The following is a 26,622-nucleotide window of genomic DNA, read 5'->3' on the forward strand; positions in this document are numbered from 1 at the left end:
ATTTATATATAGATATACGTCGTTGCTTGTTTACCGCCACTCCTAGTTTCGGTAACGTCATTGGTACACGTCATGGCATTGTTTTCACCTGTGTGTTTGTTTGCACTTCAACCTTTGAAAGTGTCGACAGGTTTCGGAGCAGTTGCAGGCTGGTATATTGATCTGCTAAAGTACTACTTAAGGTTGATCATTCCTGAGGTGAGAATCATTCTGACTGGTACGAGGGGATGTGAAGACGTTTCCGGCACACCTTGAGAAACACACCGGCAGTAGGCTGTTACCTCAAGATGGCAATGCCGTGGCGTTTCCCAGCGCCTGGCCAGGCCGACCGACAACAGCAGTCATGTAAGCTGATCTTCTTCCTCTTCCGCTCTCAAATACAACAAGATTGGCAACATAAAAAGATGTTGCCATGGCGACGGTGGTCTCTGTTAATGTTTTCGTTTTTAGCCCACATGCAAATAAGGACCTCGCATAAATCATATCAGTCGATCACCTTCTCTACCAAAATAACACAAGTTGTCCAATGTATGAAAATCTTGTTTTCACAAAAAAAGATATTGTACCATTTCCTCATAGTCTTTTAGTCTTTTTATTTCGCACAGGTAAAAGAATTTTACATACATATGAAAGATCAATACACATAGTGCCGGGGAAGGTAAAGACCAATGTGGTCTATAATATTCCATCCCCATTTTTCAAACAGAATGAATTACAATGATAAATTAAGATATAGAGAAAAAAACTAACAACTTAATATCGTAACAAATAACAAATCAATAACTAATAATAACAATAACAAAAAACAAGAACTAAATTATTATATATAAAGAAACAATTACCTAACTGAACACAGAAAAATTACCAACTAAATAAGCAAGAAAACAATTCGATAAATAATAACGATGCAAATAACGACAAGCATATATAACAACACAAGTCAATAACACAAGAAATGCACCCAGACATGCAGGATATAAATGAAAAACCAAAGAATAGAAGGTTAAGCAAAGGATTGATTGTTTAAAATGGAGCTTTTTAACATGTTTTTGAATCTCAGTAGTGATTTGCAGTTCTGTAAGTTTTCATGTAAGCTATTCCAAGTTTGCGGGCATCTGTACATCATGGAGAACATTCGCTGCTGTACATGTGTTCTTGCTTGTATCTGTTTCAAGTTGTTTCGTTGCCTTGTATTATAATGATGAAATTCCGAGTTGTAGTGAAAAAGACAATTAAATATATATCATAAATCATGTAAATGAGGCCCTCTATGCAAGATTTGTGTCTAATATAGTGGCCACATCTACTTAACTTCCAAATGGTGCAAAAATGAAATCCCCATCATTCACCACTATGGATTTATAATATTTTGTCATTAATTATGCAAATTAAGTATACATTTGCATAATTAATATCTATCGATATTCATCTCTTTCTCAGTTACATATGTCATGTGTTTGAGAGTCCTATAATAGAATGCAGCTGATTTGTTAACTGTCCTCATTAATTATGCAAATCAGGTATTGATTTGCATAATTGGCATATGATTATGTAAATCATCACTTAAGCTATCTACACACCGAAAATTATGATGATCCGTCATCCCCTTCTTGCGTTATTCTCTTTCAAAGTTTGAGTCAAAATCAGCTCCTGCAGTTCTAGAAAAAGCCGCTAGGGGGTCCAAATCTACAGGACATATTTTCCTAACAAAGAGCTATCCACCACTTAAAAATCATGACTATAGTATGTTCAGAAGACGAGATTTGTCAAGTGAAAGTTCCCCTGCAGTACCATAGAAAGTTGCTAGGGGGCCCAAAATCCAATCATTACAAGGTCTCCCACAGACCTACCCACCTACAAAATATGAAGACAATACATCCAGGCATTCTTGAGTTATCGTCCCATGGACTTTCACATTCCTGTACAATTCCTAGAATTCTTGCAATCTGCACACAATATAGTAAAAATTTGGCTCGCCCCTGAGGCGTCGCCAAAAACTAAGATAACTATAGAGTTAAACTGAGCATTAGTTAAAGTTCTAAACCGAAAGGATACTTTATAATTTCATTGACGTATAGTCCGAGAAAAGGAAAATAGGGCTATCTATGTAACTTTATGTCGTCGTGCATTCAATTTCACTTCCGGGTCTAACCTAATATCTACCAAACGCTTCTGTGGGCTGGGAAAATAGTAGAAATGGAAAAGGCTGATAGACTGCTGGCGTTCCAGGTAGAGGTGCGACTTTCGAAATTTTTTGACGGTTTTACAAAATGAATGTTATTCTTTAAGGTGCGTACGATCCATTCGCAGTATGCAGTCTGTGATTGATAAACACGCCATATGGTTACACGAACCGGAACCGTAACATCGGAACAGGGTGTTTTCAAGATGGCTTCCAACTTCCTTGGTTGTAGTGTAAGCGATTAGACCATACTTTTTATGCCCCCCATTTGTTATCTAGAGCCTCAAATGTCTGCCCAGGAAACAGAGAGACTTTACATTTCCGCCCAAAGCACGCCTGGGAATAGTAGTCGTGGACAGAAACTGGAGATTAAAACAACAACGCCGTCACCAACTCGGCTATGCATTTCAACGTTTACCTTAACTATTTATCAGATGATATTTTTGTTGCATGTCGCCATTTCAATACATGGCTACAAGGTATGTCGGAACAACTTACAAATCGATGATCATCGATCCGTAATTAATTAATAACTAATCGAGTCTGTATCTTGTGGATCTGATGTTTTTGACTACCAATCTTTCATCTATCGAAGTCGTTGTGACTATAACTTAAAGGATCACATTCACTTGTTTATGAGATACAATGGTATCTGGCGCTTGGACTTGAGGAACAAACAGCCACCCATTGGGTTCAAATACACTGTCAATGGTAGCAGGGGCAGGTACAAACATGCACTAGTTACAAAACAAATACAATGTCAACAAAAGGGACCGTTCAATAGCAACCGTGCACAACGTACACTATAGGATGCCTATGTGGAACTCCAGACCTACCTACCAACTCCTATGGAAAATTATTCACCCTATTTGGTCAAATTCTCGATCTAGTATTTTTTAAGCAGCAACTTGAGCAAGATAAACACGCTCGGAGGCAGAATGAATGTTAAAAATACCCCTTTATGCGTCAATTATGTATCCTTGTACACCAAAATTCTTCAAAAGAGTTTCAGTCCCCCAGTCTCAGTTTCAGTCAACACCAAAATGCCACATTCAAGAAAGAACTGAGATAAGATTCATTCTCGTCCAGCTCCCATATTGCGGATGTTCCCGTTGCTCAACAGGTGTGTAACGTTAACTTTTGACCTCTAAGTCAACACCTTTTACAAGCCCACCAGTACAGTTTCGATGACGTTATGAAACCTTCTCTGCTTTGTAGTTCCCCTTCAATTTCGTGTTTGCAAAGGTCCTTCTGAGCCTCTTGACTACTTGTAGTTTCGAGAACTTGATTGAATTTTTAGATAGAATTCGAACCTCTGCTAGAAATACCAAGCTATAGTCTTCGGGTGTATCTCATGGTTTTGCAGTTGCTCATTTCTATCAAGGGTAATTTTAGAGTTTTTCATTTTTGCACAAGAAGCAATGCGTAGAAGCACTGGGACAGTTTAAGGATAGCTCATTTATCGGTAGGGATGGGTAGGGGAATTACCCTGCGTTTTTTCGTTGAAATGTGGCGGGCTTTCAAGGTTGTGCTTACATTGCGATTTTTTTAGTATTTATAGTGTACACACAACATGAATACAAGATGTACCTGTCAATAAGAATGTTTGCTTGTGAAAACACCTCATGATGCTAACCCTTAGAACTATCCTGTAAATCGATATGAAAATAAGACTTATTTGCATTCCTGAGCGAGGGACCACTCACACATCAGAATATAATCATGTTCATTCGACACAGAACATTCTCCTCCAAACGCGCGCACATGCAACCTCCGATTCCTCACTTCACCACAAAAGCAGGAATCCCTTCCTGTCAGCCTATGACACGAGGCAAAACAGCCTTACTAACTTGCAAGCCTCCAGTAACATAAATTTTCCCCTCCCATCTTACCACTCTGCAATATGCAAATGACTGCGGATGCACACCCAGACAAACAAGCAAACAAACAAACAAACAAACAACAAACAAACAAACCGATTACAATACCTCCGTTTTCACGGAGGTAAAAAGGATTGAGAGTCTTTTCAGTAGACGACACGGAACATTTTCCATAGTGCATTTCTATAGTTTGATGACATCTAGTCTGTGCGACACACATTCTCACTGTCCCGGAGGAGTTCGGCCTGAGCTCGTTCTCCATGGAGCCCTTGACCGCCAAAGTTTGTGACCGTCTGTCATATAATGGTTCTCAGTCACCAACTAATCATGGAGGCTTCTAACAAGATACTACATGTACAAACCTCCATTAAATATTTATCTCCATGAAAAATGGAGATATTGTTTTTGGCGTGTTTGTGTGTGTGTGTGTTTGTGTTTTCGGACTAGTATTGTAGTTTCCGGATTTGTAGGCAGCATAACTCAAGAACCTCTGGATGGATTACGATGATATTTGGTATGTGGGCGTGTGTTGTGAGGCCGAAATTCAACGTCGATTTTGGACCCCCTGGTATGTGACCTTGGTACTGCAGCAGAACTTCCGTTTTTGTATCTTTTGACCTGGACATACTGTGGTCTTGATTTTTAGGTGGCAGATAGCTTGTGATGTAATTAAGAAATGGTGTAGGTTTGGGCCCCCTAGCAGCTTGCTCTGGAACTGCAGGGGCGTTATTGTGAAAATCTTGTAAGGAGAATAACTGAACAAAGGGACAACGGATTTCCATGATATTTAGTATGCAGGTATCTTAGACAGAGATGTACACAATGAAGTGCAAATTATTCTTATGGGGAATTAATTTGCATAGATAATGAGGAAAATCTATATTTGCAGTGTTTTCCATTATAAGACTCAAATTCATGTAACATATGTAGTTTATGGAAAGTGGAGCATCAACAAATACCAATTATGCAAATAAATTCCTAATTTGCATAATTAATGCAAAAACACCAAAATTCATCAAATTGGAAAATCATAGGACTGTCAATATTGCAACATGTGTAAGTAAGATAAAGGTGTTTATAATGAAGCATATATTATGTAAATGTGTAAGTCATTTGCATAAATAGAATTGTTCATGGAGATATGAGGTCGCGGAACTCTTGTTATTTTAGAGCTTTTGCAAATCTCATTGATCATTATTAGCATACTCTTTTTCAATAATGGTCTTCTCTACCGAAATTGCATGTATTGTGTGTGTGACAGCCCTTTCTTTTGGCAGAATTTTCTGTTTACATTTCATCATCGGTCGACGTTCGCGGGTCACTGGAAGCGAGACCTTGGCGACGACTCTTGAGCTTGGAGAGGTTGCCCGTAGGCCTGACGGCCAATACTCGGCCAATAGTCGGGCGGCAATATTAAACGATTTTAGACCCTTTTCCAGTCGACGTCGGAGCAAGCCTGAACTCTTAGACCTCGCGCGAACCTCGCTCGGGTTTCTTACAATAATCGGACGACCATCGTCGGTATTTCGCCCGACTTTCGAAAAGTTAGGCGTGCTCCGGGCAAGCGTCGTGCGGTGGGAGCTTGGACAGGTTCAGGTCGAACTCCTCCTGTCAGCTTATCAATTTTGACACCTGGGTTGAGCATGTGCCTTTACTTAATTGTTTTACAGGAATAAAATACTTCTTGTTGTAAAGTTGTTTGTACATAAAACAGTACAGTTTGGTTCATTACATAAAATGGTAGAACAATGTACTAACTTGTCTAAGAATACTGCCTAACTTTTATAATGAAAGACAATTCAATTACAAAGTTAAACCTTGGATCATTGAAAATAAATGATCATAAATCAATGTGTACACCGAGGACAATACTTCCTTTTCTTTTTTGCTATTGCTATTCTTGTGCTAACTTGATATGTATTCATAAACTGAGACTACAATAAAACTTGACATTCTCAACCAGCTGTCTTTTCCTACAAAAAGGAATACCAAGTTCAAAGTAGAAATTCATTCGAAACGTAAACAAGAGTCCGTAGAACACAATTCTCCGTGGGTGAGGTGTTTGTTAATTTCATTTGCTAGTGACCTGCTCAGTTGTAAGATAAATGCATGATATGGATCTTGATGTAAGGTGTGGAATGACAGACAATTTATTTTTAGAGCCTGGAACTGAAACAGGATGAAACTCAGGCTAACTTAACATGCCCATGCAGCAACGGAATCGTGGGTTGTATGTGGTGCCAGGTTTGAAAAGTCCAAGTTTTTGATAAGCGGTAATTCATCTAAAGAAGTGAAAATATTAACCTACACAAATTGCATCTCTGTACAGTCCAAGTAGTGTTTTATAGCAAGTAAAGAAAAGGTCTTTATTTATCTTTTTCTTTCAATACAAGGGGGGTCAACCTGCTGAAAAGCACGTTTTTACAGCATGGCACAGATAGGATCTAGAAAATCCGAGAAAAGTCACAAATTTAGATCTAGATGGCTTCTTTTGAAGATTATCAACGAAATCACAAATATGCAGTAAATTCTCTTTCCACAATTTATTGCAGCCTACTAGTATTTTGTATTATCGCAACATTTCTCGGAGCTCAAAGGTCACCGGATCTCTCTATCTATCCACCCGGAAGTGACATAGTCTGGCCGCGGCCGTGGGCATTTTTCTGAGGGACATATCTCAACAATTTTCATCCCCTGTGTAAACTTTTTACATTGTCACAGCCTCCGTATTACAAACTACAAGTGTGGTAAGTTTGATGGTCCAGAGATGTCCCATTTTCACACTGTGCGTAAAAGTACACCGTCCGTCCCGTGCGTATGCGAGCTGCGACTGGACACGGCATACTTAATACACAGACTGGAGGTCACTGCACATGTTCGCAGCTAAAACTCACAATTCCCGTTGTCGCATTGGTATGTAACTTGGTATATCGTTTGCTATGTTGCGTGTGGTGATGCACGTTGTCTATTTTACAATGTAACAGTGACTATACGATCACAGCAAATAGGAAAGATATATACCTCGTATCTGCCTGAAGTATTGTAGTCAAGCGGAACGGATTATAGCATGGTGTCTATGGCAGGGCAGTGGCCCATGCCATTAATTATAGGGGTGCAATTACGATATTGCATTGACGATAAAAGTAGTTACAGTGTAACAAAGACATTGTGCATCACCATGCCCAACCAGGCAAACGATATGCCAAGTTACACACCAATGCGACAACAGGATCCTGAGTTATAGCTGCGAACGCACAAACAAAAGCATTCCCAATACTCCCAGAAGGAGGTCAACCCTCCTTCCCGGAGTAAAAAAACACAGGCGCGGACATCGGACGTTGTCATGCAGAATATCTGCCGAAGCACGCCCAGGTAGGCTTATCGACGATCCGTCGAAGCTCTGACGCTCCCGGAAAAGTATTGTATTTACGTTAAATAGACTGGTCTGTTGACTTTGTGGCTCCTGTACGTGGTAGCACACTTGGGTTGGTTTATCACAAAATTCCTGTTTATGTTACTATTTTCATTGTGCCCGGCTCATGCCCTACATATTTAATTTCCCACTCAGAAATCAGTCGATTCTGACTTCGTCGAGGTCCAAGAGATGGTACGTACCATCTCATTTGGGACTTATGATTATCATTGTTCGACGGACTTCGACCGAGCCCTGTGCAATTTGTGACGGGGCAGATTTTCAGCGAAAGTACGGTCGACGATCGGCCGATTTTGAAATTCGGCGAGGTTAAGCTTCGGCCGATCTACAAATTCGGTGGGCGATAGCATAATTTGTGACGGAGGCTTAAGGAAAACACTGGGAATATAGAGTTTCTTCCTTAATTATGCAAATAAGGTTCTAATTTGCATCAAATTGTGTACATCACAATTCCACCTTTTAATATACTACCGAACTATCATGGAAACTGTCGTTCCTTCGTTTAGTTATCCTCTCTGAAAGATTGTACTTATAATTAGTAACAAAAACGCCTCTGTAGTTCCAGCGCAAGTCTTCCCGAGGACATTGTAGTATAATGTTGACGAAGGCATATATGTATGTGAAAGATTTGCTACGCCCTGTTTCGGGTGTGTCTGATTGTTTGTTCGCTTGTGTGTCCGTGTGTCCGTTCTTACGCAACTAGAGTTCCACGATCTCTCTCTGTGTGTGTGTGTGTGTGTGTGTGTGTGTGTGTGTGTGTGTGTGTGTGTGTGTGTGTGTGTGTGCGTGTGTGTGTGTGTGTGTAGTACAATACTAGATACTGTAGTATCTAGTATTGTTTTGTGGGAATTATTGCTGGGGGCAAGGTATTGTTTGATTGGGCCAACGTATGCGCGAGGGTTACAACAGGGGGTGTACTTTTGAAATCTAGACGCAATTGTGAACTTTGTTGACCTTTGTCGATATTTGGTAAATAAACATGTTTAGGTCTCCAGTGGAAAGGGAGTTGGTACATTGAAGTACTGGTATGTTTTGGAGCCTTTTTGTAAGTGCGGTTTAAGCACTACTCCATAGAAGCCTTATGTGGTGTTCCTCGCTTGTAGATCATGTGAAAGTCACACGTTTGACGCAATAGAAATACATTCGTAGAATATAAAAGGTACTTCGCAATGTATGTTATATAAAGATGAGTCAGTGTAAGATTAATGCACCTAGCTCAACTTGGACCCAAATAGAGCATGGTCACCCTATATAAACTGGATGTTACTGAGTTCAATTTTAGGTAGCGGGTATTAAGATGTCTAGCTGTCTGGCTACAAGCCATGTGTCAGCTGACAGGTTTTAGGTGTGTTTTCAGAAATAGGCCATGCCACCATGGGAATATTTCCCCGATTATACCAGATGGCAGGTACCACATGTAACAGAGATTGATGATGCAATATAACAGATTTTTAAACCTTTATCGTTAATTATGCAAAGTAATTGGCCCATGCACATACCTACCGCCATACCAAATATGAATACAATGCATTTAAGCGTGCTCGGTGAAATGTAACCTTCTTGGCGAAGGTAATGACAGTTACACAACAACCTCATATCTCCATGAAATATATACATGTCTTATACAAATTAGGCCCTCATTTACATAATCTATTTTCAACCATATCCACTGTCAAATAACTTCCAAATGCCACAAGTATGAAGTTCAGAGGGCCCAAAATCGACCTTGACCTTTGTTCTTCCAACACCTACCCACATACCAAATATCATTACAATCCATCCAGACGTTCTTGAGTTATGCTGACTACAAACATCCGGAAAACACACACACAAACACACACACATACACACTCAAAACTATATCTCCGTTTTCATGGAGATAACTACAGTTAAACAAGAAAATGAAGACATACGAGAAACTCTATTTCATGCAGGTACGATTTCTTCGAACTTTTGCTTGTGGTTCCGGATATTTTGTCCAGCAATGCACTTTCTCACGTGGCGGACATGATAGAATGAAAACGATCGAGGCCATTATAGCTAGCATTAGACATAGACCGATCTGTCAATCACAATGAGCCGTTTAACCAATAATGGTAATTAGAGAATCGACCAATGAGGATGTGGCTTCATGGCCGTCAGATATCTGCATTTCTATGTTTATATTTTGCATTTCTACGTTTTGACGGAGGAGAGCGGGGACTATGGGATCGCCAACGGCCAACGTGGCTTTAAATTGCTGCATTTTTCTGCGCATTACGTTAGTTATAATATTGATAATTGGATATTATAGTCTAAAACTTAGTGTGATTTGGGAGGAAAAGTACATCTGTAAGTTATAAACTAACCATTTATAATCCAGGAATTGACTGGTGCCCCTTCATGAAGACCCATGGAGTGATCAATTTTGGGGTCAACGCAATAGAAAAATTAAGTTGCTAGGAATGAAAAGTGATTAACAACTATGCACACAAGCGCTACAAACATTATCTCCAACATCGGACCTAGATTTCCTAAGCCACCAATTTTTGTGAGGGCCTTTTTTCAAGTCTCAAGTGTGGGTTTCAGTGGGATGATTGGTAAAGATCAAAGTCCATTTTTGACCCAAAGCAAGTGCAAAATACAGTTACTAAGGCTATATGTTGACAAACAAGTATCCAGAAACAAATTGCAAAGGCAATTTCTAAGCTCAACCCAAGATTTTTTAAGAGCCCCGAACTTGAAGTTTGCCCAAAGGTTGTACGCGATATAACATGTTACACCTGGCTGTAATTGATCTGAAGGGTACTCAGGCGGTTATCAGAATACTGGCGCTGTATAATGAAACTGCTGCCTAGTCCAGGTTCAAGGTCAAGATGCCAATACCATTACGTTTTTGGATTCAGAAAAATATCATAAGCTGAACCAGAACACCTTCATCTGTAGGTTTGGGCCTCTAGCAGCTAGTTCGGAAACTGCAGGAGCGTTCAAAGTTTGCTTAAAACCCTCAAGGATAACTGACAATGGAACGAATTTTCACGTAGGTAGCTTATGCTTAAGTCCCAATTGTAAAAGGGGGCCCTGTCGGGTAGATGAAGGCGAAGGTCAAGTTCAAGGATGGGCCTTCAGACAAGTTCCTAAGGTACTGCAGTGGACCTTTTGTGTTTGTTGGTTTGTTTGCGAATGGGAAACTCGAGAGTCATTGGATGGATCGTGATAAAATCTAGTACAATGGCAGGGGTAGGGAGAAAGAAGGTTTTGCTCAATAGTGAGCCGCCTAAAGGCTGCATACCGTACTGCAGCGGGACTTCAAAGTTTTTGAGTTCAAGTTCTGGATGTGCTGTGGTCGTGATTTTTGAGTGGTGGATAGCTCTTGGGGCAGGAAGAAAGTTGTGTTAGTTTTGCCTGCCTGTACGGAACTGCAGTGGGCATTTTTGTCTAAAACTTGGATTAGGATAACTCAAGCAGCTTTTGGTGGATTTTCATTGTTTTGGGCAGGTAGGAACCTCTAGTGATGATTATCAACAAAATGATATGCATTTCATGCAAATTACGGCCTTATTTACAGCAGAGATGAAGAAAAATTAACATCGCTTGGCGAACGTATGGGGTTGTGGAACTCTAGTTTTTGGATGGCTGATAGCTTCTGACGTAAAACAAAATGGAACTACGACACTAAGCCTTCGCCCCTACCTAAATGTTTCCCATCTATTATGCAAATAAGGACCTTATTTGCATAAATTATGTCAGATGTTCATCTTCTCTACCAAAATAATACAAGTTGGTCAAAGTATGAGATTCTTATCTTAGCAAAGAAAGCTATTGTAACATTTCCCCATAAATCATGTAAATGATGTCTTCATTTGCATGATTTATGTCTGATAATGTCCACATCTACTTAATTTCCAAATGCTGCAAGAATGAAATCCCCATCATTTTCCATTATGGAGTTAACGTATTTTTCCAGTGATTATGCAAATTAGGTATTCATTTGCATAATTAATATTTATCGATATTCCTCTCTTTCTCAGTTACACATGTCACATGTTTGTCCTCTAAAGGAATGCAGCAAATTTGTAAACATTCCTCATTGATTATACAATTCAAATCCTGATTTACATAAATAGCTCACGGTCTTGTCAATCATCACTCAAGCTATCTACATACCAAATGTCATGACGATCCGTCAACCCCTTCTTGAGTTATTCTCCTTGGAAGTTTAAAACGAAATCAGCTCCCACAGTTCCAAAAAAAGCCACTAGGGGGCCCAAACCTGCACGACTTACTCTCTCTCTCTCCCAAGAGCTATAAATCACGCAAAAATCATGACCATAGTATGTTCAGAACACGAGATATCGAACACGGAAGTTCCGCTGCAGTACCATAGCAAGCCGCTAGGAGGCCCAAAATCTAAGCATTTCGAGGTCTCGATTCAAGAAGACCTACCCACATACTAAGTATCAAGACAATGCAGGCATTCTCGAGTTATCGTGTTGACAGACGGAAGGACACATGCACGAACGCTAACGAAAACATAAACTTCTCGGCGCAGGCTTTCACCCATACAGTGTATGCACACTGGGTATCATGTAAATAGATGAGGCTAATTACAACCTCATTTGCATGATCAATGAGACAAGATAAAACAAAAAAATATCTGGCGGAACTATGAGGTGTCCAAAATGTCGTTTATGAATTGATTATGAATTAATAAAAATGACGTCATACATTTAGAGCTATCCGCTGGCGGGGACCCGCCGTCTTGGATCCGCCATCTTGGGTCCGCCATCTTGGATTTTCACAAATATCTTTTTTTTTAGCAAATAACCCCAAAGCACAATGAAATAAACATAAAATGTTCCATTGCATTTTTTTTATAAGAAGTACCAAGATGCGACGGATTTCAGGGCTAAGCTCTCAGCTCATGATATCGTCCGCCATCTTGGGTTTTAACCAATTACGTCATCAAATTAGCGTAATTTATGAATATTGATGAACTTACATAAGATGTAATACGTGTAAGAAAACCGGAATAAGTGAATTTTGTACAATATGCCATGGCAACACGAAAAATCATGAACTCACGTAATATGTGTTATAAAATTGTTGCAAAGAAAATTTGCGGAAGGTCACCAAGTTTGGCAGTTTTAGGATAAGCCATTCGGGAGTTATGTCACATGAAAGTTGGTGCGGGCCTCAAAATCACCCCTCCCCACATCTGAGGTCGGCACATGCAATAATGTACAATTGCAAGTTGCATTTAATTGTGGAAATACAGGCCATGGCACATTGGTAAATCTTGAAAAAAGCTAAGGCCAGAATCACATCATGAGAATTTGTTTCCATCCTAGGGTTGAAATCTGAGATGGAAAGGATTGCAGAATGTGCGACTGCATTTTTTCATCAAGAAAACTATTTGGGAGCATGTAATTTGTACACAGAGGCCCTACAACTGGCAGCTCAACTTGGAATAAGGTCACACATTGCTCTGATTTCGCTGAACCGGTCAAGCTGTTTTCAAAGACTTGGACGTTATGATTTGGCCTTGTCTGATGCACGACAGGCCATCCACGCTCAACCGACAAGGCTGAAGGTATAGCTTTATTCTACTACATTTAAAATGTTTTGGTTGTTAAGAATATCTGGGAACTCTCAGCCCGGAATTTCCTGTGTTTGTCAATAGATCTTTCAATAAACATGGTTATATGCTTCGTTGAATTTCTCTTAAGGCGTTATTCTATCGGATTGCCATAACTCCCTCCAAGATAAAACGTTTGTTCTTGTTGTTACCCTGTTGTAGGGTTATCACAAAGCTGGAGACGCCGCACTGAAGATGCAGTTACACAACCAGGCACTTGAGTTTCTTCGCGATGGCTATCTCAAAGCGGTCGAATTGCGCAGACCCCTGGACAAGGAACCACTGGACTTCCTAGTCCTAATGGCTGAAGTGATTCCCAACGTTCGAGGTAGGTGACTAAAAGGCAATCGTTCTCAAAGGCTGCACTGTAGAAGTGTTAGAAGTAAGATGTACATAATTTTACCCCGTTGGTATTTGCAATGGAAAATATCAATTCTTGATTACCAAATAATATTAATGTGGTTGTTTACTTACAGCGGCCGATGTAGAAAAACTACTGCTACACGTACAACCTGTCCTGAGCCTTCGCACCATGCTGGTGGAACGCCTGGTGAAAGAGCAGAAGTGGCCCCTTCTGCACGCGGTGTTCTTTCAGTGAGTGGGATTGATGATATACATCAATTGTAGAATTGGTTGTATTCAGTCTTTATATGGGCTAGTGATCTCCATTCATGTCTGTGACCTTGAATATGTTCATTTGTGACCAGTATGTCGTCAATCACGTGAACATTGTTTGCTTCCAGTGGTGGTGGTGGATATCGACCAAACAGTGGGGGAATCGCAACCGGCTGCGACGCCTCGAAAATCGACCTAGCGCCCCTCCTTCATTCCTACATGATCAAACCACATCAAATTGTCGGTAACACCATCCGTGACACCATCCGGGTACTCCTCCAGCACAGATCTGGCTTAGGAAGCTTCAGCTTAGAGCCAGGAGACACACCCATGCATGCTCTACTCAGTGTAGAGCTCATGAAAGGTATTCCATTGCTTTCCTCTGGACCATGGGAACAGTTAAAACAGAAAATACTATCTAAATATGTGACATATGTAACTGAGAAAGAGAGTAACATCGACGGATATAGATAATGCAAATGAAAGCATAATTTGTACAGAGAATGAGAAAATACTATATAATTCTAGTAAAGGTAAAGTAATATTCTATTGACGGTAAATGACGGGAATTTCTTGCTTGCAGCATTTGGAAGTTAAGTAAGGCTGAACATCGTAAACATGACACATTCACATAGTGAAATCGGGACCTCACTGGCGGCATAAAAAAGTGACATTCTTTGGACAACTTCTGCTATATTTGGGTGGAAAAGATGATCTACTGATAGATTCTATGCAAATGAGGACCTTATCTGTAAAAGTTGTAAAGGTTACAGCCGGACATTTGGAGCTAATGTAAAGATGTGAGGTACTGTTGCCATTTCAGTCATACCCTATTCTATCAATTGAGAAGAGTTTGATTGTGCTTTGTATGTGTAGGAGTTGACAGCCTCCCGGTGATGACGATGATCTGCGAGTCCCTCACATCGCGATTCATCAACGCTCTCAAAGCTACCGATGCAAAAGGGAACACGCTGCTGCATGGAGTTGCCATGGCAGATAGAGAGCGCCAGACCAGCCACAGATGTGCAGTTCGGGCAATAGAGCTTTTGCTTACCGCTGGTCTGGATCCACACATTTGTAACGCCGATGGGAAAAAGGCAGTGCACTACACTCTCAAAGGATCCGACCTCTTTTTCCGCTTGGAAAATGGACGTGCTGGTAGGTAGCTGACAAAAGTAAAATTTTATTGCATGTGGATCTGTTATTACTGTAGTTAATGATGATGATATTGATAATCAAGATACCGCAACTTTTTCTCCAGGTGGATCGAAAAGCTTCATACAGCCTCCGGTGACCCAAACACAACCCGGTCCCAGTCAACCACTTCTTCCTCCGTGGATGTCAAAAGCTACGCAACAAAAGACCCCCCTAGACCGTGCCAGAAAGTACATGCAAGACGGCAAGCCCATGGAAGCCTTAAAGATCTTCGCACGAACGATCAGTGAAGCCAAGCTAAAAGACGACAGTGACATGACTGCAGTACATCGACAATGTCTGGAAGGCATAGTCTATGCAATGGATAACATCAAAGGTTCGTGCATTAATTGTGATTAGTTCGCTGGTACAGGCCTGCTAACTGTTACATTATCTTGGTTGATAGTGTGTACCTTTCCAAATTTAACCTTGTGAGAAGATGAGGGGATTATAAAGTTATGTTGTATAGGGGGTCGATAGAGTGCCATGGTGTGAGTCCTACAGGTAGTTCTCTCCTTGCCTATCTCTGTCTCCCTCTCTGTCTCTTTGTCTCTCTCTCTTTGCCTCTCTGTGTCAGTCACTGTCTGACGATACTTAAAACAAACAGTTCTCTCCGGTAGGAAATAAAGTTTAGTTTTACGTAAAAGTAGCGTTTGTCCTCAATGGAAAACAACTGCACAATGCTTTCTGAGAATGATGGGTTTAACAGTCACAACATGATGTTTGTGTCTAGTTTGCTAAAGCAACTCTTTTTCTTGTAAAGTGATCTCCAAACAAGTTGTTGTGGAGGCTCCCCCGTCTGTGTGGCGTGGCCCTGTGGCAAAGTTGTCATCTGAGAAGAGGTGGCGTACCCTTGGGATGCTCCTAACTGGAGGAGGAAACTACTACAATGCCGGTGATGGAGGTTTAGCCACCGGCTGCGACACAACAGGTGTCCCCTTGGTGCAAGTCTTAAAGTTCTTTGAGAGTGAGGAGGGGAAACACAGTGGTCTGAAGATGCACAGTGTGATGAAGGAACTGTTGAAAGGCGGCGCTTCAGCGGACGGAGACACCAGTGACATCCACCCCATCAGCTACTGTGTGCAGAGGAAGGACTTTGAAGCAGTTCAAATGCTTCTGGAACACGGAGCAAATCTTTCTAAGTTCACACTTTGGGAAGGAGATACTCCGATTCATGCAGCGGTCCATATTGCAAAAGAAGGTATTTGCCTTATTGCTGAATTCCTTTCATCCCACAATATTATTTTTTCAGTCCAATGCCGACTAGCTTTCGAAAGTGACCAAACCTAGACAAACTTGACTAAAAAGATAGTCAAGATTCCCCGAGATTTCCATGTGTAGCTGTAACGACATGTTGGATTATGTGTTAGATTGTAGCCTAGTATGCTTTCGGATGTATTCTAGCCTAGGTATTAGTAGACTAGCCGGAAAACGTTTGTTTAACCCGTGCGTTTCTTGTACACAGGAAATCGTGGGATTCTGAATCTCATCAACAAAGGAGAAGTGGACCATCACATCAGGGACTCCAGTGGAAACAGCCTACTGCACGTTGCGGTAAAGGGAAAGTAAGCAACTATTGCAAATATTATAGTCATTTTAGTTTTGGAAGTATACAGTTTTTGACCCTAGTTTCCCTGTTTTCATAGATTAATTGGAAGGAATTGTTGATTGACCCGTTCATCGGTCGGTCGATTAGTTGGTAAGGAGACTGTTGATAAAGTAGATTGTGTTTTGTTTGTTTGTTTAACTTGCCTGATTGCGGTGGTGATTTAACGTCTATCGAATTCAATATTTTCTCTCTTCCCCAGATATTCGATGGACGGTGCAAACTTAATAAAACAACTACTTGAAATTGGCCTTGACCCGTCAGTAAAGAATGGTGAAGGAATGACTCCACTCGACTACTTGAAAGAGGGAGATCGTAGAAGACAGCTTTTGGAACCCCTTATGAAGAAAGAAAAAGAAGAACCGACAAAAAGACGGAACATTGACGCTAAGAATGCTAATTCAAACGAAATGGATAAAAGTACAACAGGCAATCCTGTTGCCGAAATCGCAGACAGTTGGGAGGACGTAGCAGCTACCAACGAGGCAAGGGATAGCAAAACGCCTACAAAAGCAAAGACACAAAAATCATTATCTCAATCTCAAAAGAAATCAGCAAAAGAAGGCATTAAAAGCCGTATTCTTGGTTCTATCTTAACCATTCCATTACCGAGGGCAGAGGAAACTGAAGAAAGACTGCTTCGCCGAGTTAGACAGAAGTCCAGCCAGACCACAACCACAAGTACAAGAACAATGCCAGACGAAGAACAAGGCAAACCAGAGGACCAAAACGAGAAGACAGAGGCTAGGCAATCTCTATGCACGGCCACTGTAGCGCAGGAGGTAAAACCGCCACAAAGTTTCTCTAAGCCAAACGAAGCTGAGGAGCTACCAACTGCAGACACAAGTTACGATGTTTTTGACAAAGATCTTCCATGGGAAGTGGAATGTACTGACAGAGTAAAGAAGATTCTGAAGAAGAAGAGTTTTCCCTACGATGTGAAGAAACGGGTGGTAGAGAAGGTAAATAGACTTGCAAAAGGAGAGTGGATTGGTAACTTGACGAAGAAGGTTCGTGGCCGACCCCAAGAAGAAGGAATGCAGTTGTTTGAAGCAAAAATAGACAAAGCTTCCAGGATCTTGTGGGAGCTAGCCATTGCCTTTTCCCCACGTCTGAGTGATGATCCAATAAAATGGTTGAAGGGGGTCCAAGAAGCGGAAGAATCCACCACCCTGACGTCTGGGGGTCGAATCTACTCTGAGATCATCCGACTCTGGGACATCGTCCTTGATCATGATGACCTTGAGCGTGCTATCGACCAGGCAGTAACATCATTCGTGCGGGGTAAAGCTAGCATGCCCATTGCAAAGAAGAGTCTAATCGGACGTACAAGCCTCCAATTCAAGTCAGCTCCAGCCAAAACGGATAGGCTTCCAATGTTGTTTACCGAGAAAGAGATCACCACCAGTCCCACAGAGATTCCAGAGGAACAGCAGTTCTTTCCTGCAGCTAGTTCTAACGAGAATGAGTACAACATTCTTAAGTTCTACTGCTTTTCATCTTCTCTGGTCAACAATATCCTTCGAGATGACAGCCTACCGGTAGAGTTCCCCTTCAAAGTGACCGACCTGGAACATGCCATCGTCCATCTGAAAGCCCAACCTCCCTCGTCGATCCTACTACTCGGGCGTAGTGGGACAGGGAAAACAACGTGTTGTCTATTCCGGCTCTGGAACGCGTATTTGTCCTACTGGACCAAGAGTGCTGCCCATGGTTTTGAACCATGGGTTCCAAAAAGTAAAGCGTACATTCCACGACGCAACAAAGCGAGTGAAAACAGTGAAGAAAATGAAGAAGAGTCAGATGTCATCCCAGGAGAAAATAGCGAATCTGATGAGGACACTTGTACAAAAGGCACAAAGACAGTTAACGACGAAACCAAAGTGGATAAGGTGCAGGAGGTGGATGACGAGGACGAATCACTCCACACGGAGATGACCAAACGTGACTGGAAGGAGCCTGAACCATCAGAGGATCTGGAAACTGGCGAGCAAGAGTTTGAGCACCTTCATCAGATCTTTGTAACGAAGAACGCCGTTCTCTGCAGTGAGGTTGGAAAGAACTTTCGGGAGCTTTGTCATGGAACTGAAGCAGCTCAAAAGTACCTTGAAGCTAATCAGGATGAGAAGATTCCAGTAAGCCTTCAAGACGTTAATCCGGCAGGCTTCCCACTCTTTCTCGACTCCAGGCAATGGTTACTTATGCTGGATGCCTCTCTGGAAGAGCCCTTCTTTAAGAGAGATGATGAAGGCCATATCACTGAAGAAATACCCGGATGGATGGAGAATGATGGCCCAGCGACTTTCATCCCTACAGATTCTGACTTGGAAGACGATTCTGATGATGACGAAGACTTCGAAGGTGGAAAGGAGCTAGACAAGTTGAAAGCGGCAATTCATGCAGATGAAGATGGCGGCCGACTCCAACAAGAACGGCGCACAATGAGACAAGAAGTAACGTATGAGGTGTTCTGCACTGAGTTGTGGAAACGGGTGAATCGAGGGAGAGTAGACTACCACCCTACCTTGGTCTGGATGGAAATCATGTCAATTATCAAAGGTTCTGTCGAAGCTGTCGAAACATTTGACGGGTTTCTCAGACGTGAAGAGTACCTTGAAATGGGCAAGAAGCGTGCTGAGTTTACCGGTGACCGTGACAAGATCTACGACATCTTCCAAGCCTACCAGCATGAGAAACGACAGCGACACATGTTTGACGAAATGGACTTGGTGCACAATCTGTACAAGCGACTCACTCATGCCGAGGACGTGGACTGGTCCATACATCAGGTGTATGTGGATGAGACACAGGACTTCACCCAAGCAGAGCTTGCACTGTTGATCCGCTGCTGCCGTGACCCGAATGAAATGTTCTTCACAGGAGACACGGCCCAGAGCATCATGAGAGGAGTGTCCTTTCGATTCAAGGACTTGCGCTCGCTGTTTCACAAGGCCAGAGAGTCACTACAACAGATGGGCAAGAGGACAGCGGTACAGGTACCCGACATGTACCATCTTACACACAACTACCGGTCTCACTGTGGCATCCTTGACCTCGCAGCAGGTGTGATCAAACTACTGGAGAGGTTCTTTCCCTACTCCTTCGACCATCTACCAAAGGATCGAGGCATCATGGAGGGGCCCAAACCCCTTTTACTCCAGGAATGCTCACAGAAGGACTTAGTAACCCTTCTACAAGGAAACCGTCGAGCGACTTCCACCATTGAGTTCGGAGCTCACCAGGTCGTTCTAGTGGCTAACAGCGAGGCGAGGGAGACCATGCCGGATGTTTTCCGTGGATCACTGGTGCTCACCATCTATGAATCGAAGGGGTTGGAATTCGACGACGTGTTACTATACAATATCTTCAAGGATTCACAGGTAAGCAACGTTGTGCTCAAGTTTGACGTCAAGACGCTGCCATAGATATATTGAATGTTCTCAACATGTGTTTGTGATAGTAGTCCCATTAGCACTTTCGTTGATGGACATGATAAAGGAGAAATAACAAGGTCTTTCTTATTTCTAGGCAAACGAAGAATGGAGGATCGTGTTGACCCGTATGGAAGAGAATGCGGTGAAGACGTCAAAGATAGAGTCACGGGTGAAATCGGAAGGATTGCTGAAGATTGATGATAGCCAGAGCAGTGCTGTTGCACAAGCTAGGCCTCTTGAATTCAACCCAGAGAAGCATAAGGTATTAAGACTTGTCTATCTGCTCACAAGAAACGTGTATGTTGAATGCTCAAGGAAGCGCTACCGTTTCAATTAGCCCCTTTCTCACTCTTTCTTTTCATTTCTCTTTTTGAGTGTTCAACTCAGGCGTTGATTTCACCAAATGAAGCATATCTCTTTTTCCTGTTTAGGTGTTGAACTCTGAACTGAAGAACTTGTACACTGCCATCACTCGTGCGAGGGTGAACGTCTGGATCTTCGACGAAGACACAACTAAGCATGCGCCAATGTTCAAGTATTTCCTTGAACAGCAGTTCGTCGAAGAGCCACAGAGGGATGAGCAAGGTGAGTACATGTACTGCCAGTTTCATTTAGAAACTGTCCATGATAAGAAATGGTGTTTGGCCTTATCTGTTGCCTAGGATATCAGACATCGCATCTTACGATTCGTAAATATCCTTTCCAGGTCAGCTTTCCTCCAACGTCTTTGTGAAAGAGTCCACGCCTGAAGAATGGTGTCAGCGTGGTGACTATTTCTACAAGAAGGAGCGATGGGAAATCGCCGCAGACTTCTTCAAGAAGGGAGGAGATCAGAAGAAAGCGAACATGGCCTTGGCACAGCATCTCGCTTATCAAGCCAGCCAAGACGCCACCACGACAAGAGAGAAGCACAGGATACGACAGAGGTTCCTAGAGTCAGCGGACCTCTTCCTGCAAAGTGGAAATCACGTAGACGACAGGGAGGCCCTGGTCAGAGCAGCCCGATGTCTCACCAACTCAAGGGACTATCACCTGGCAGCTCAGCTGTTTGAACGACTTGGGGAGGTATGTCGTCACTTTTTACATTTCGCTTGTGCTTAATTGTATCAACTTGAATATGTCATTACAGCCATATGTGGCCTTAGTTCAAAATGAAATAGCTATACTAACAAGGCCCCATGCTAAAAGGACAGCTATACGTAGACTTATTTCCTTGGCCTTGTCTAAGTATACCTTTGATTAGAACGGGACTAAAGGAAACAAACGAAAATTCATATAACTGCGCGCTATACAGATGCTATACTGATGTCTCTTGGGATTTAGCAGAGTGCTTTGGCAAAGATTGATTATGAAGAACGGGTGTCCTATGCCCATATTTGTTATGATTTAGTATATCTAGTGAGAAAATTGATTCGATCTAGAAATGTCAAAAATGTGCACAGTGGGCGAACAGAAGAAGGGATGGAACAACTGTAATTGTCTGGCAGGATGACAATAGATCACTTACTTGTATTACTTGAAAGGCCTGCACTAATGTTAGCGCAGTTTGCAGAGTATCATCTTTTGATCTCTGATGACTAAGCGAGTTATACTTTTGCTTATTTTTGTAGTTTTCAAGCGCTGGTCATCTATACCAGAAAGAAAATAAAAAAGTGGAAGCCAGTCGCTGCTTCGTGCAAGCCGGAAACCTCAAGAAGGCGGTAAATTTCTTACGAAGTGTCGAGGAATTTGAAGCTGCCGCTGATGTGTCCGAGCAGTATGTTAAGTTGCAGTACAAGTGCCAGCAGGAGGGACTGGATCCTACTGTTGTAATGACAGCGCCCATCCAAACGCCAGATAACCTTCTCCTTGCAGCCATTGACCACTACCATAAGCACGGAAAAGAAGAGAAAATGGCATCTTGCCTCAACCGCCTACCAGTTGATACACGCCTGACATTCTTCAAGAAACACGGACGCATGAGGGAGGCAGCAGAGCTTCTGAAGAAAGAAGAAAGGGGTCAGGATGCGGCCGAGTTGCTGAAATCAGTAGGAGACTTTGACGCTGCCGCCGAAGCTGCAGATCAAGAGCAAAACCCACAGTTTGTAGCTGAGTGCCTCCTCATTCAAAGTCGCAAGCAGAGAAAAGATCCAACCGTTGGCGTTCAACAGACCAAGGACAACCTTAAAAGGTGTATGGATCTTTATAACAGGTGTGGCGACAATGAGGGCAGAGCCGAAGCTATGATGATGCTTGGAGACTTGACAGATGACGAGAACATGCTACGCAACGCAATCAAGCACTCCGGGACGAATATACCAGGAGCTACAGAAGCAGCAATCCTGCTGATTCAGAAAAAGACGACTTTGTCGTTCGAAGACATTCGACTTATTCTTGTGCACCTGGAAGACCTTTTCAGCCTGATAAAAGCTCTTCTGCTCGCCAGGGGACACAACGTGAAACAGCATGAATGGCTAAGGAGTTGCGATCTATTCTATGGTGTGAAATGTACAGACGTCAGCAATGCAACGTATTCTTCATCTGAAGAACCGCGAATCCTAGATATCATTGACACAGAGTCTTTAGGGAAAAGCCAGTCTACAAAGACGTTGGACATTCACAAAGCAAGGGCATGCATGGCCAGCGACCTACTCCGAAATGCAGAACAGTTCAAGAAGAAACTCCCACTAATCTTACAGTCGCGCGCAACAAGCAACCGAGTCTGTTATTTGTATACCGCTGGTTTGAGTTGCCCAAAAGGAGATGCGTGTGCATACCTACACTGTCCGTATGACAAAGGCACTCTAAAGTCTTTTCTAGAAGCGACAGTCCTTCTCATAAAGGTCCATGGAGTCTTCGACCTTGGATATGAGACAATAAAAGACAGCAGATGGGAGATCGTACAGCAGGCCGTTGCCGCTCACAAAGATCGTGGTGCAGAGAGAAGCAGGTTATGTGATGACCTGTACGATATCTTCTTCCCAACACACTGCCATCAGAGGATTCTCACTGAGAATTTCACATCAGCCAGAGAGGTTTTCAGCAAGTTCCAGGGTGATGTAGTTGTCACCTCGTGTATCCGTGACCATGCCAAATCTCTGTGGGAGTCCGCCAGTCGTAGCGACAAAAGATCAAACACAGACCTCCTGGTCAAGATTGCCAACCTGTTTCGGCTAGCCAAAGAACCACCTCTTAACTTTTCAAGTTTACTTGTGTCTGCTGAGGATGGTTTCAAGAAGCGGGCGATGCAAAGACCTCATCCGGAGAAGATCCCACGGCACATTGGTATGAACTGCGTGGGTCAAAATCCTCCTCTGTTCTTCAGTTTCATGAGAAGACTCGAGGAATTCGTTGAAAACATCTACGAAAGGGAAGACGTTCTCTCTTCATTAGGATACATGAAAGCCTTCATGGGTTTCCTGGCGAAGAGGGCATTGGAGCCACTGATTCCTTCCTTTGCAAACACGTGCTTCTTCATGGAGCTACTTGTTGTGATTTGTTACTCCATGTATGCCAAGATGAACCAACATGAGCTGCTCTGTCTCCCCGCGAGCTACATCTCTATGGTCCATTTGTGTGATCGCCTGTGGGGCAGTGGAAAAGGCTCTATCTATTCGGCAATACAACGGCTGCCCTACAGGAAAGACGAAATCCTCGGGAAGGTTAACGAATGCATTTGGTTTATCATAAACATCATTTGCCAAAGCCAGCAATACCCACATTTCAACGTCATCGATGACGCTTTCCGTCCAAACATCTCTGACTATGCGGAAAGCGGTGAGATGGAAAGAGTTTTCATCCTGGCATCAGTGCTGATTTGCGGTTGTGGTGGGCCTGTACCAAGGGACGCTGAGATACCTTTGCGGAAAACCTTGTACAAGATCATCATCAAGAAGCACTTTCCACAACGACTTGCAGATGCAGTAAGAAGATCAAGGTCAGCCAAAGGAATACGGGATATCGTGTTCCTCCTGCAAGACCTTCTGAAGGCAAGGGACAAGGAGTTCCTTCGACACTGCTTTTGGAGGTATCCTGACAGAATGACAAGGGGTATCTTCAAGGGACTTAATTTTGAGCTAGTGAAGCCTGAAATGTTTATTGGAGTATTTTGGCGAGAGGTTCCGGTAGAGTTCCGCCTCCACGACGATGATGCTGCAGCTGTAGCCCACGACAGCTCATTAAGTGCCAACACACAAAATGACATATACGAGACGTCTAACATTGAAGTTCTCAAGCCACAGGATAGCACAGGAACTTTGGAGATGAAAGACGCATCACAGACTGATGAGGAAGGCCATGTGTTTCAAGGCCAAGACGAAGACGAAGAGCTGACTGGTGGAGGCAACCAAGCTATGGATGATCAAACACTTCCAGGTGGTCTTGAAAATAAAGCTATGTTAGCAAGGATTCAACAACAACAAGCTGCGAGCACAATTCAGAAGTTTTGGCGCTCACATCTTCGCAAAGTAGGGCCAAAGATAGTGAAAACGGAGTTAGCACACAGGGCTGCATACGTTGAACGTCAACTGTCAGTGGAGCGTGATGACCTACGCGAGTTCAAACTTGACGACACGGGATGCCGGATCTGTGGTGTCACCTTCGAATCCCGTCCGCATCTCCTAGATGACGTGGAAGAACAGGAACTGGAAGAAGATCAGGAAAGGGAAGCATGGGGTGAAGGTGCTGAAGAGGTCATAGCACAAGAGCAAGACGTGAAAGAGCGAGATGTCATTACTCGCGAGAAACATTTGCAGGACCAGAAACATTCAGCGAATCTTAGTAGTTTTGGCCAATTCAAGCATTTGTATACTACAGATGTGTATTTGGTTCAAAAGCGGTATGACAAGTTCGAACTTGAAGCTAATACCTACAATGAAGGAACCATCATGCTGGAAATCGAAATCCAGAAGGTAAACACAGCATACCACTCGCTTCGGAGGTTGCTCGAGAAGATCAAAGATGAATGCGCTTGGAACAAGCGACAGGATGCCAATGACGCACTTCGCGAAGTACGAAAGGCTCTTGATGATTTTCGTGGAGCAAAGCGTCGCGTAGAGAGACAGGCTGATGAAGAAGTTGCGTCAGCAGCAACAGTGGATGAAGAAGTGGAAGAGTTCGGCAACCTCGACGAGGAGGACGGCATCATTGACGTAGGTGGGAAGCAACAACGCGTAAAGGAGAAGAGTAGGAAGGCGGGTAGCCGTCGAAGGAAGAATAGACAGAATAGAAAGAAACAGAAGAAAGGGCCCTAAGGAATGGTTACAGTCGGACCCTCAAATGCAAGACTTAAATGTCAGCTTTTCCTCGAAGTATATAACTGCATACATAGATGAAATATCTTTAAGCCTTGGAAATGAAACAAAATTTGTTATACAAATATATGTTGATTTCATTTCCTGTTCATGTAACGTTACTTGGTGTTTCTTACTGAGAATTACTAAGAATAACATATTTTGCTTCAGTGACTTCCATTCCACTGAATTGCACTTCCACAGAAATCTAACGTATGGCACACATTAAAAGCCATCAGAAAATTATTTCGAAAAGCGTGAATTTTTTTTTTGTCTAACAGGATTTGCTAATCACCTTCGCGAAGAACGCTGTGTTTTCGTATGTATGTAATACTACCATGTGTGTGGTTTAGCAGCATAGCTGAAGAAGCTATGGATGGATTGTCATGAAATTTGGTATGTGTCAGGCCTTGCCCTATTGACTAAATCCGATGTTAGCTTTACTATGTACAGCACAAAACGTCCGTTTTTTAAAAATCTCGTATTCTGGACAAGCTATGGTCACGATTTTTGGTGGTACATAGCTCTTATGGAAGTTATGCTCAAAAAGAAGAGCACTCGTGTGCATGTGGCTTCATTTGCAACTGCTGGATTTTAATGACTTTTGGTCTGCAGTTAACTTCGATGAGCACAAACGTAATGATATAAATCACGCAAATTAGGACATGCTTCGCAAAATTAATGAATAAACTTTATATTTCATCTGTGCTAAATGACAGAATTTCATACTTCATACTTATTACGTATGTGACTTAGTTTGAGAGGAACATTGATGGATATGAATAATGCGAATCATGACCTAATTATAAATTCCATAATCCATGAGAAATATAATGTATAATACATTAAGTCAATTCTTCGCAAGGGGACTAATGGATGGATGGATAGATTCTTCGTTAGGATCCAGTCTCTCATATCTTGGCGAAGGTATGAGGTTGTGGAACTGTTGCTGTTTTATCCTTTAGATGTTCTAACTCAAAAGCCTATTAATTCTGTATGATATTGTGAAGAATTATCACTCCCAGCAAGTAAAAAATACTTCTATGTTAGTGAAAAATACTTCTGTATTAGACAAATGATGTAACAGCAAAGGATACTAGCACAAGACATTCTATGCAAACGTCTACGACCCATATGTACATGTAGATGGGGCCATACATATGAGTTATCTACGTAAATTCAAAAGGCGTTACATACATTAAAGAAAATATAGTTCACTTGGTGTGTGTTTGTGTGACATGTAACAGGACATGGAAAAAATTTGAGAGGTTTTACATTCATATTTGAAATAAATTTTTCTTGTTGTCTTATCTTTTTCCCTGCCATTTATTGAGTCAAACAACAAGCGGGTATGTCTACAAATTCAAAGATTTTTTTCTTAAAGTGATAAA

At 42.3% G+C, this 26,622-nt stretch overlaps 1 protein-coding gene across 1 annotated transcript; it reads left to right on the top strand.

Moving 5' to 3' along the window:
- Positions 1-116: 116 nt before the first annotated feature.
- Positions 117-26,541, top strand: LOC136432765 (TPR and ankyrin repeat-containing protein 1-like). Its single transcript, XM_066424246.1, has 14 exons — positions 117-345; positions 12,826-13,067; positions 13,275-13,440; positions 13,589-13,706; positions 13,856-14,091; positions 14,604-14,885; positions 14,989-15,258; positions 15,685-16,122; positions 16,387-16,486; positions 16,730-19,907; positions 20,056-20,223; positions 20,393-20,546; positions 20,668-21,026; positions 21,572-26,541. The coding sequence occupies exons 1-14, from the start codon at positions 288-290 to the stop codon at positions 25,190-25,192; spliced, it is 9,390 nt and encodes a 3,129-aa protein (XP_066280343.1). The 5' UTR covers positions 117-287; the 3' UTR covers positions 25,193-26,541.
- The last annotated feature ends 81 nt before the right edge of the window (positions 26,542-26,622 follow it).

The sequence above is a fragment of the Branchiostoma lanceolatum genome, chromosome 4 (genome assembly GCF_035083965.1).
Source record: "Branchiostoma lanceolatum isolate klBraLanc5 chromosome 4, klBraLanc5.hap2, whole genome shotgun sequence".
NCBI lineage: Eukaryota > Metazoa > Chordata > Leptocardii > Amphioxiformes > Branchiostomatidae > Branchiostoma > Branchiostoma lanceolatum.